The sequence below is a fragment of the Sceloporus occidentalis genome, unplaced genomic scaffold (assembly GCF_023333645.1).
Source record: "Sceloporus occidentalis isolate IW3139 unplaced genomic scaffold, rSceOcc1.0.p SCAF_4, whole genome shotgun sequence".
Classification (NCBI taxonomy): domain Eukaryota; kingdom Metazoa; phylum Chordata; class Lepidosauria; order Squamata; family Phrynosomatidae; genus Sceloporus; species Sceloporus occidentalis.
In genome coordinates, this window is record NW_028316984.1 from 89,259,232 (window position 1) to 89,271,502 (window position 12,271).

At 40.4% G+C, this 12,271-nt stretch overlaps 1 protein-coding gene across 1 annotated transcript in view; it reads right to left on the minus strand.

Moving 5' to 3' along the window:
• The window catches only part of IGHMBP2 (immunoglobulin mu DNA binding protein 2), a 101,972-nt gene that overhangs the window by 76,981 nt on the left and 12,720 nt on the right, over positions 1–12,271 (minus strand). Inside the window, exons 3-6 of the mRNA XM_089520811.1 lie at positions 11,427–11,619; positions 9,408–9,505; positions 2,787–2,950; positions 1,527–1,727 (exon numbers count right to left, since the gene is read on the minus strand). Of these exons, the coding sequence (XP_089376937.1) occupies positions 1,527–1,727; positions 2,787–2,950; positions 9,408–9,505; positions 11,427–11,619 (656 nt within the window). The remainder of the gene's footprint in view (positions 1–1,526; positions 1,728–2,786; positions 2,951–9,407; positions 9,506–11,426; positions 11,620–12,271) is intronic.

Genomic DNA, 12,271 nt, shown 5'->3' on the forward strand with positions numbered 1-12,271 from the left:
AGTATATAAATGAAGCTAATAATACTGATGATTATAATGATAACCACAACAATGATGATGATACAATAGCATCAATAATATAATTCTTGGATTTTTGTTCAGATGTAAGACCTAGCTTTGATTTAGAAGCAACTACAGATGCAAAGAGAAAAGTTAAAAAGCAGTAAATGTAGACAGTATACACATAAAATTTAATTCCCGTTTTGGAATGCAGAGAATATATTCCCAAGGGGAATAAAACCAGATAAATCATGTTGATTGCTTCTGACCACAGAAATGTACCACCACAAAATGGCAGTCACAGAGCTTTGCATAGTGAAAAATAGCTGCTTGCCTGGTCACACAGGAGAAGTAATTTCCCTGTGAAAATGAATACAAGGCAAAGGCTAGCTCTGATGCTAAACAATGTATTCGTCTCTGCAAAATGCAACAAAAGTTATTTTACCCAAAGAACAGTGATGATGCATGAAAAAACAAAGAAACACAGGTCTTACAGCTGAACAGAAGACCCATACAAAAGTAGCACACACAGGCAAAATTAAGTCCAATCCCATCCCTAAACACAAAAGCATGGGCAAAACTATACTGTACACTCCAAGGCACAAGGTCTCAAGAAACATCTCCTTCTTAGCTACTGCTTCCTCCTGAGGTCACCTTCCTACCCCAGCCCCACAAGCTGTCCTCTCCCACAGTAGAAGGGTCCATAGTCCTTCCTTTAAAAAAAAAAGCAACAGTTTTTGCTAGCTGGCCAGTCACAGAGGGAATTAGAACAGCAGCCTCTAGTTACTGTGCACCTTTTCTTGCCTTTGCTCTAGAATACTCTGTAGCTGGAATAAAAGTAGTAGCTAGGGTGATGGAAGCCAAAGATCTGCTTTACATCTAGGCAAGACTGATTGGTTTGCATGAATTATAAAATTAAACAAAATCAGTGAGGACAAGAGGCCTTATCAGATGTGTGGAGAAATGCCTGGGGCACCTATAGGCACAGCAATGCAAAGCTATATATGAATTATGGCCATGTTCTCAGCCTGTTGCTCTTTAGTATTACCCATACACATTAAGAAATTCACTGGGAAAATTCAAGATTTTGAGAAGGGAGGACCTTGGGAGGTTGTTGGTGTAGGAGATTCAAAATATTCAAAAAAGGACTGAACATATTCAGTGGAAAAGAAATGTTATCTGATAGTTAGCTGTATAAGAAGAAAATCAAGGGAGGGAAAGTGGAAAGCTACAAAGTTTGCTAGAATACTGACCAGGAGCAGTCTATACTGTAACAGTTTGCTGGTCCCACAGGTAAATGTTTAATAATGTATCTCTGGTTTTAATTCTTCAAACCTATACTATCCAATTCCCCATACAATTTTCCCAATACAAGAATGAGGGACAAATGCTTGCCAACAATTCCAGGATTCTGATTTTGATTTCTGCACAACACTTATACTGTAATTACTTCAAATACCAGCAGTATGTTCTACACAGCAATTATTGTTTTAAAAAAACTGTGGAACAAGAAACGCAGGACTTACAAATGTTTGATCAATATCCTTCCTGATATCTGCCACAATCTGGGCACTATCCCCATGTGCCAAGATGGCATCAAGTGAATGTTGCTGTATGGACTCCAAGAGACGAGCTGGATGACCAAGGCGGAGGATCCGTGCTTTATGGACTGCAAGTCTTTCTACCAAGTTGTCCACCGCAATGTTAGATGAAGCACAGCACAGGACCTTAAAAAGAAACATTTTTAAAGTGCTAATCAATTTCACTATAATGGCTAAAGGTTTCTAAAAGCTTAGATTAGGCGTTCACAGAAATAGTATCAGCATCAAGCCTGGGGCAGCATTTTTCTTAAATTAAAACATGTTTCATATTGTTCCAGAGTAAGAGCCAGGTCTCTAGGTTCGTTCTACAATTTCATGGTTTTGATATCATCCCAGGTTCTCTAGTGGGTAGGGGTGCTCAACTGTATCCCTCCAGATGTTTTTGGACTGCACCACTCACAATTCCTCACCACTGGATATGCTTGTTAGGGCCTGTTCTTTTCCTATTATTCCTGCCCCGGGACCAAATTTTCTGTTAAAGTAATAATGTGCAGGAACACATCCATTTGATTATGTGAGGTATACCTGTAAAGTTATTGACTGAGGTCCAAAACGCACTGCAGAAATAATCTGGCTCAGTACTAGGGAATCCTGGGAACTGTAGTTTATTATGGCACCAGAGCACTCTGACAGATGAGTCTAAATCTCACAAATCTACAGTTCCCAGAATCTAGTGTGTTTTGGACCTGACTCTTTCTACGCAAGCATCAGGATCTGCAACTCAGAAGGCCTACCAACCCTGCAGAGTCTTCTAAAACAGAATCTCCTAAAACTCCAGAGTAACCAGGATTGGATTCCTACTGCAAAAACAGCAAGGAGTTCTCCTAGTTTTCACTAGGCAAGAATACAAAACCATGTGAGGTTAGCGAAGAGAATGGAGACACTTAGGGCTAAAATATGTGCTATCAAGCAGTTTACCATCATTTCCTTTTAACTTTTAACTTCCTATGGGTGTGATTTTCAGGTAAAAATCATCCCAAATTGTGCTTTTAATAATATGGGGCACATGGGGAGATTCTGAGATGACTTGGCAGGGTTCCTCAAGGACCAAAAAAGTGGGGGAATGGGACACATGTAGTCCATGGGTCACATTTCCTCACCCCTGCACTACAAGGAGAGGCAGGCCATCCATCACATCTGGTACCAGATACTGCTCCTCCTCCTAATTTATAACCTCTCACTCACTTTCAAGCCTTGCTGCACAGCCTGAAGTATTATTTCAACCACAGTCGTTGTTTTGCCAGTACCAGGTGGTCCATGGATGATTGCAAGCTCTTTCTGTGCCAGGGAGAAGCCAACAGCTGCCTTCTGGGAGTCATCCAGTGATTCATTGTAGAACTTCAGCAGCCCTGCAAGAAGCAGCAGGAGGAACATTTGTTCAGCTCTCAGGCTTGCAAAGAACATTTGCACAAGAAAGCAAAGTCAGTAACACAAATAAGAGGCTGATCCTAGACACGCTAACATCTGATAGCAAAAATAACCTTTCTAACAAAGGAAACATCCTGGTTAAAACTCAGAGGAGTCAGGATCCCCACTGAGTCCTGGCTTCCTTGCAGGAAAAGCTATGTTTAGCTGCAAATATGCTCAGTCCACAGAGACATTCAGTATCATTATATGAAGCTGTGTTGGCACAGAAAGTTAATGTGCTACCCCAGGCAGTATTTTAGAAAGGCAGTCCTTTTACATTAGCCCCACATAATTTCACTAGGATTTTATTTTTTAAAATCCCCTTCTTTGCTAAGAGGTCAGGTATGAGCATTACGTAAGCAGATATCATCAGATCTTCACAGAATGATTAATGGTACTGTATTCCCTAAAACAGAGAGCAGGAAAATATCAAGGTGTATCATATCAAAGATAGTGGGTACCATGTCAGGGACTGGGGGAATAGGATTATTTGAGGGTGCTCCTTCACTGGTGGAATGAGGCCTGTCCAACCTGATGATTCTGATACATGCACAGAAAGTTCAATGGGCAGAAATCTAACATTGGAAGTCTTCCCAGTGCCAGTATCCCCCAAACAAAGTGACTCAAGGCTTTCAGACTAATATAGGCTCAAGCGTCTCAGCCACATTAGCCTGGAGGTGATGAAGCTTAGCCCCCTCTCCTCAAGAACCATTCCGAAAGGAGCATCCAATAGATTTTAACATCCTTAATAGCTGGGTTTCTCACCCAGTGCCACTCTCCTTAGCATAAGCCAACATAGTTTCAGAAAAAGGAGAGGAATTGCCAGTTGGAGCTTCCATCTCAGTCATTGGATTGCATGTAGGTGGGCCTACAAACAAATGGTGGCTGCTTGGGAAACCTGCAGGTTCAAATTCTTGTTCAACCAGAATTCCCTAGTTTATTTTCAGCAGGCCACACAGCCTACCCGTCTTAATTCTTCATCTGTAAAACAAGGATATAAATAATGTCTTAACTAATAGCAAGGATGACTGAGATCAAGACTTAAAAGTACTTCCATATTTATATTTCATTACCACAAATCTTTTACATTTCCAGCCCATCCTGAAATCTGCTAAAAGATTTGCAAAAGTTCAGGTTCATTCCACTTCTAACAACAAAAATATCAAATAGTCCTGGGGCACCTCAAAGATGAACAAAAGGTTCTTCTGGCATAAACCAGAGTAAAGAACATTTGGTTATCCAGACATTTTGGACTATAATTCTCATAATTCTTTAATACTGGCCAGCCAGGCTGGGGCTCCTACAAGATGAAGTCCAAAATATCTGGAGGTCAAAGGTTCTCTACCTCAGATATAACTTTCTGTAGACTAAAGCCCAATTCAACCGATTGCTGCAATTGACTGACATGGCTATTTATCTAAAAGAAAGATAACAAATTGTAACCAATCCTTAAGGAAATCTTGACTTCTCTAAAAATAGTATGCACATCTTCACTTTAGGATGCATATTGCCTATTTCAGGCACCATCATCATCATCACACCCCCATTCCAACTTTATCCTTTCCACTATGAGGGATAAGATAAAGGAAAAGTGCAGATGAATTAAAACTAAAGTATAAGAAGCAGTTATTACCAGAGATAAGCAGTGGTAAAGAGTTGTTGTTGTTGTTGTTGTCTTTAGCTTGGTAAATGCTACATGGAACAGGCTGGTGACAGGCTGGTGCATCAAAAGGGGCTGCAGTGCTACCTTTGCTAAGTCGCAGTGCCAAGAAATTTCTCATTGTGAATTGCAGGACATGAATGCAGTCTCCAAATCTACTTAGCTCTGGCCACCTCTGCCATGGTGACCAATTAGGATGGGTCTCTAAGGTTGTTTTGCAAGAAGCACAGGGTTGCCAATATTATAATTTTATTATAGGATTTATTAATTTGACAATCTTGCTGAACAAGTATGGTAAAATAATACAGAAAGCAGTTTTTAAAACACAGGAAGCAAACACAGGGAGTTATAAAGGGCTCCTCTTCGAGCACATTAACTTTGGACTGATGGAATCCATTAAATGAAACCAAATTTAAGTACTATTCCAAAGTTAAACTTGTTTTGCTATATTAAAACAAAAACAGATTTTGCATTTAACTTCAACTTTAAATTTTATTTTTTTTTTGTTGGAAAACTTGAAGAACATACCAATTTAAATGCAATTCTTAATCCAAACTAAAGCAGACCCAATGTGTCTATGGGAATTTGGTAAAGTCGTGTATATTCAGTTTAGTGGGTCTACTTTTAAGCCAAAATTTTCCCTTGACAGCTTTTAAAACACAATCCATTTAAAAAAGAAATGAATTGTGTTTTAAAAGCTATCAAGGGAACATTTTACTTACCATTCAAGAAGGTGTAATATCATCCAGGCCACCAACTCCCCTGCCCTTGCAATAAAATCTTATAAACTCCAGTTTTTATTTTATTTAAATATATATATATATATATATATATATACACACACACACACACACACACACACACACACACACAACCCCTAATTTTGTAACTACTGTACATACTCGACTATAAGTCGACCTCATATATAAGTCAAGGGCAAGTTTGGGGGCCAAAATTATGGATTTTGCTATGACCCATGGATAAATTGAAGGTAAAATTTAGGGGTATGTAACAAAGAAGGTAAAGGATCAAGCAAAAGAAAATGGTACCAGAGAACTTACAAAATAGGATAAATTGAGTGTAAAACGGCTGAGAGAGTAGAATGGGGTCAGTGCTTGCAGGGCAGATTAAACTCTTGTTTTTCACCGTGTGTGTGTGTGCGCGCGCACATTAAAATACAGTATTTACATTGACCCATGGATAAGTCAATTCAGGTTTTTTGGGTCAATTTTTTAACCTAAACTTCCAGCCTTATACATGAGTATATGCAGTACTCCCTCAAGAGGCAACACTATTCTCTGCTTTGTATGTTTCAAAAATGTTTTTATGCATTTTAGAATGATTATAAATTAAATGAAATCTGTAGGATGTGTATACATGGACATGGACAGAACCACCTGCAAAGCATCCACCAGGCAGCAGGTTTGATAATCATTGCTTTCCTTTGTGAAAGAACAGAGTATCTAAAGCAGTTTTAAGAACAATAGGAATAGAAAAGATACAAAATGTTATGCTCTCAAACAGGAGTAGAAAATAAGGGTTGAGGACCATCTTATTTTCTTTCCTTCCCCAGAAGCCACATTATGTTGCCGGTGCTAAAAATATGCTGCACTCATTTCCATCACCAAACCTAGCTACTTTGCTCAAATATACACTACAGGTTCCCCACAAGCCACGTCTACTAGCAGACTAACTGGGTTTTGGCAGTAGACCTAAGGGTAGCACAAATAGTAAAAGAAGATACAAATGTCCTATGAGTTGTTTGTAGCTTCTCCGGCCCTACTTGATAGCACCAGGACTTTTCCATCTGTTGCACAGATATGTAGATATGAAGTTGACATACAGACCAGGGCTACATAAAGTAATGGTCTCTGGCTAAATTTCAAGGAAAGAAAGAAACAGATGTAGCCAAAGGGTACAAATATGGTGCTAGTCCCTGGCAGCTTATAGGATGGAGGGAGATAAATGCCACTCCTCCAATATCACAAAACCTAACAAGCACTGATATATAGTATTTCACAAAATGACTAAATACTGTATGTCTTCTGAAGAAATGAGGACACAACAAGAATGAGCTACAATGTGATGTGTGATGCTCATAGGAGAAATGCTGACCTCTAGTGGTTTTCAGGTATCATGTGTGCAATATTCACAGGTTCTTGTCTAGGACTCACCTTTAGCTTTTTATGTGGCATTCTGCCACCTATACTCTAAATGATATAATCCTACAGGAGTTCTGCCATGATGATTGGACTTTAGAAAGATTAACTAATCTTTCTGGTGAAAACATCTGTCTCAGAAAGCATGTACCAACTCTTTCCAGTGGTTGAGTTAGATTGCCTGCCATGAACTAAATTGCTAAGTAGAAAGGAAATATTATATGGCCATGACCTTTTCCACACAATTACTGTTTTGGGAACAACTGGATTATTTAGTTCATACAACAAGAAAGCACCTGTAATGCATTAATTGTAACTTGAGACCGGTTATACTGTGCAAATCATGGTGTATTCTGCAGGCACAAATGACCTCTCTAAACAACAGAAAACAGAAGTAGCTGGTATGAAGCACTGCCAAGAACCATTAAAATGAATGGAGACTACACATTATGAGTACTTGTTGGATTCTACCTCAGGTGTGGATTTTGCAACTATCCAGGATGATCGCCATTGACTATTTGTTCTTTGTATAATTTCTTACTCCACCACAATCCACACATGCATTCTGAATGGCATCCAGTGGGTCATTTAACTCTCCCAATTCCCAAAGACTCATGGACCCAAGTGATTGCAGAACTCTGAACATTTTCCCATATTCTTTTATATCCCTTGACAACTGGTGTTCTATTGGTAGAAATCAGCCCACAGAAACAACTGACATTATTTTTGTTTCTTCCATTACATTAAATACAGTGGATCCTTGTTATACGCTGGGGTTTGGTTCCAAGATCCCCCATGTATAACAAAATCCATGTATGCTCAAGTCCCATTAAGCATAATGACATAGCAAAATGGTGTCCCTAATAAAAAATGGAACATCAAGGTAAATTTATACTTTTTTGGAACATTTTCAAACCGTGTATGCTTAAATCCGTGTATAAAAAATCCGTGTATAAGAAGGGCCGACTGTAAAAGTATCACAACTGTAACTTCCTATCCATATTCAGGAAGAACTAATTTGGAAAGACAGAATGAGAGGAATTCATCTGTGCAACAATAACAGTACCCCAAACCATTTGGGTGGACAGACTTTAATTTTATAGAATCTGCTTTGGTTTTTGCAAAAATCCCAAAGTTTCATCAATCAGATCCAGATAAAGAAGACATCTATTTAGAATTAATGTACCTCTCAGCAGATGTTCTGTCCAGGAATTTGCTAAAATGATTTTTACCTACCAATCCACTAAAAGCTCCCCATGCAATCTTCATTTTACTTACTCAGTTCAACAGGGCCCTCCCCTCTTTTTAACATTTGGATCTCTTGGTTAAAAGGGGGAGGGAGTCAGAACCCCTTGCCAATATGCTGTAAAGCACCCACAGATTTACCATAGGATCCTTATGTGCCCACCCCTGCTCTACTGCATCTTGTTAAAAAGAAGCACTAAACGATTTGTCTACAGCTTCTAAGCAGCCATTTACATGTGATTTTCAGTATTACATTTAGCAGTCCAGTGATGAAGAACTCAGTTCAGTTCCCTCCCCTATACCTTAATCTAAAGTGAAAGCAAAAGGCATAATACTACCAGCTCACATCTTAATTCCTCCACATCAGCCTCAGTAGTGCTGCCTTGTACTGAGGATGAAGAAAGAAACATGTAGAGCAGGAGTGGGACTCATTTGGTCCTTCAGATGTTACTGAGATCCAAGTCCCAACAGCCCTAGCCAGCAGAGACAACAGTGGGAAATGGTAGAAGTCACAATCCAAAAATACCTGGAAGTCAGAGGAATTCACACCAATGACACAGAATAAGAGAGCAACCTGTTCACTCAAGTATGTAGCACTAACCTCTGGTTTAAAAGATAAGCATGGCACACCAAAGCAGCTGTCGGATTTATGAAGGCAGTCCTCAACAATACAGTCGACTCTCAGTATCCGCGGACTTGCCATCTGCAGATTGAACCATTCATGGATGGCAACTCCACATTGTCTCTAATGGCGGTGTGTGCATGCGGTCATGCTGCCATTAGGGATGAGTCCAGTTGTCTCTAATGGTGGCACAGCCATGTATACACTGCCACTAAGAACAACGGGGGCTGTCCCTAATGGCAGCGCAGCCATGTGCAGCACCATTACTGAAGTGCCGCTGTCCCTAATGGCAGCACACACCACCACTAGGGATAACAGAACTTGAGCATCCATGGATTTTGGTATCTGCGGGAGGGGGTTTGAAAAGGATCCCCCCATGGAACAGATTTCCTGTAGATACCAAGGGCTGACTGTATTTGTACAAATGCAATTTCCTGCCCTGCATGGCTTAAATATTTATGCTAATATGGTGCACATAAGTGTTAAGATGGAACTGACCAAGTGAACAGTGGTATAAAAAGCAGAGAAGAAAGTGGCAGTGCACCAGATGTTCTAGTTTCATTACTGTTTACACACTTTGTCTAGAAGGCAGGACCCTCAAAGACTGCTAGTGCAATGTATTTGCATATCACATAATAGCATGTTCTGCAGTGACTTCTTCATATCCAAAACTTTCCCCATTGTACCCATATTCAATAAGAAAATGTTCTTACTTGCATTACTGGGATCACTAGGTTCAGAAGCAGAGAAGAGGACATCAATAAGACCAGATGCTGGGCCAGAGTGATACTGACTAAGTGTATTTAAAGCCCTGCCAAATAAAAGAATACAATATATATATATATATATAAATAAATCTTAAATGCAGGAGTTCAAGCTACAGTGGGCCCTTGTTATCCATTGGCGTTTGGTTCCAGGAGCCCCCGGGGATAACAAAATCCATAGATGCTAAAGCCCCATTAAATACAGTGGCATAGAAAAATGGTGTCCCTTATATATAAAACGGAAAATCAAGCTTTGCTATTTGGAATTTATACTTTTTTTGAAAATTTTTCAAGATGTGGATGCTTGAATCCATGGATAAAAAATCCACGGATATGGAGAGCTGACTGTATAGTCAAATCTCATACAACAAAAAAATCCTTTTTTACCACTGCAGGAGGAACACACAGATGACTGAAAGCTAAAACGGAACTTCTCAAGAATTCAGCAATCTAAGGAATTCTGGAGTTAAACTGGATTCTTTTCCATTATTCTTTCCATTTCAAATTCTGTCAAACCAGGACTGGTACATGCAGATACATGCTCCCTAAAATCAGTTGAACTATATTGTCCATGTGCAAAAGGAACCATTGAGATATAGACAGAAATGGTATTTCACTAACCAACTAGAGGCCATTCATTTTCTTAAGATACAGGTTTAATAGCAATAGCAACACCTTGGATCATTCATCACACACATCACTATAAAAGAAGACTGATCTGTTGTCATTGAAGTAAACATTTGTTTAGTTTTATACTTGCTTGATGTTGATGTTCAGAATTCTCCAAACATAGTCCTTAATTTGGGGTTAAGGCTGAAGATTTTTTTCAGTCACAATAGCAAGTACATTTCTATACCGCTTATCAGTGAACTTAAGCACTCCCTAAGAGGTTTACAATGTGTAAGTTAATTGCCCCCAACAAGCTGGGTACTCATTTTAGCAACCGCAGAATGATGCCAGGCTGAGTTGACCCTGAGCCCCTAAGCTGGTATTGAATTCACAACTTTGTGGTTTGTGAATGAGTGGCTGCAGTACAGGCATTTAACCACTGCGCCACCAGGGCTCCTTAAATGAGAAAGCACCCAGGGTAACATATACAGTATAGGTAAATCTGATACTGAGTCTAAGATAAAAGAGTTGCAAGTCCTGAATGCTGTACCACAAAATTCCCATTATTAAAAACAATATTGCAAGACAGTGCCAGACCCAGAACATGGGGAGATCAGGCAAATATCCAAAGTTTCAGTACTGCCAGATAAAATGGTGAGACAGCCATATGCTGTACCTGGCTCCACTGCCCTTCTTGCTGTCAATCATCTCCTTGAAGACTATAGAATTATGTGTTGTTTCATTTGTGCAGCCTGTAGGATGAAACATGTTGGAGGGGCATAATCTCTCACAGCACAGTATTAAATGAGAAAGAAAGACCACTAGATCTGGCAATTGGAGTCCACTGGCACTGCACATTCACCTACTAATAGGAGACTAAGCGATTAAGGCTGGCCTGAGGGTGAAGTCAGGGCATGGCGTTAACATGATGCATGCCCTGACTCTGCCTCCAGGGCAGCGTGACGCCTTGCACTGCTCCAGACAGCATACAGTATTATGGCGCTCCTCTGGCGCTGTGTCTACACAACGCAGCACCAAACGAGTGCCTTAAAGCCATGGCACTGTGGCTATCACACCCTTTCCAGAGCGCTAAAAGGAGTCGCTTTTTGCAGCTCCTTTTTGTGCCCTGGAAAGGTCAGATCAGGGATGTGGTGTGTGGTTGTCACGGCGCCAATCCAGCACAGCTGGAGGCAGCTGCAGGCCGCCCCTTAAGGGCAGTCTACACAGCCTCTAAGTCTTTGCACAAACTCATTATTGCAACTCTTTAAAAGCTATCACAGCTATTTGAGAGGAAGAGGTATTTATCTTCCATGTAAGAGATATAATAAGCCAAGACCTGTCCTACTTTAATTGTGTTACCTTTTAAGCCTTTTGTATGTGACATCATTGGCAAGTTTCAGCAGACGATAGGAGTTTCCCTGGTCCAGATTTAGAAGGCTAGTCTGAGGCTCATCAATTGCAATGGTGACTGATTTGGGGTTTATGCGGGTAACAATTCCTGTGGAGAGCTGATTTTCTTGTCCAACAGTTTCATAGAGTCCCACAATGTCACCTGTAGTAGAAGACAAATAATCAAAGGGGGGAAAGCCCAGAATTCCAAACAGGAAACAGCTGAGGAGTACAACAAAGGAGCTGCCTTGTATCAAATGAAACAGTGTGTCCACCCAGCTTAGTATGGTCCATTCTGATTTGCAGCAGCAATCCAATATCTCCAACAGGAGGCTTTTGTGATCACTGGCCACTGATCTTTTAAACTGAGATGCCAGCAGTTAAACATGTGATGGGGGCAAGGTCTGCGTGAGCTATACCATTAAACTATAGTCAAAATTTTTAGGATAGTTTTTCACCCTTCACAATTGCATCACAGGAATGCAATCTATCCATCCAGCACTAGACTGCATCTCAGACAAGTCATGTCCACCTCCCATTTGTCAATACCATCTCACAAGATCTGGAGACAAACCAATTAGAAAATATTGCCTTAAAGTCAGCAAGGGAAGAGCATAGAAATAGGCTGGTTCAGAATTCAGGATCCTATGATTTCATTCCAATTGCTTCATCACTCACTGCCCCATTGCTGTCCATAGTATGGATAGGATAGGAGGATACAGCACTAAGGCGCGTTATAGACCGCCGGATTGCGGCGGTCTGCTGCTGCCGCCGGTTGCTGCGTCCGGGAACCACAGCAGCCAAACAGCGCGGTT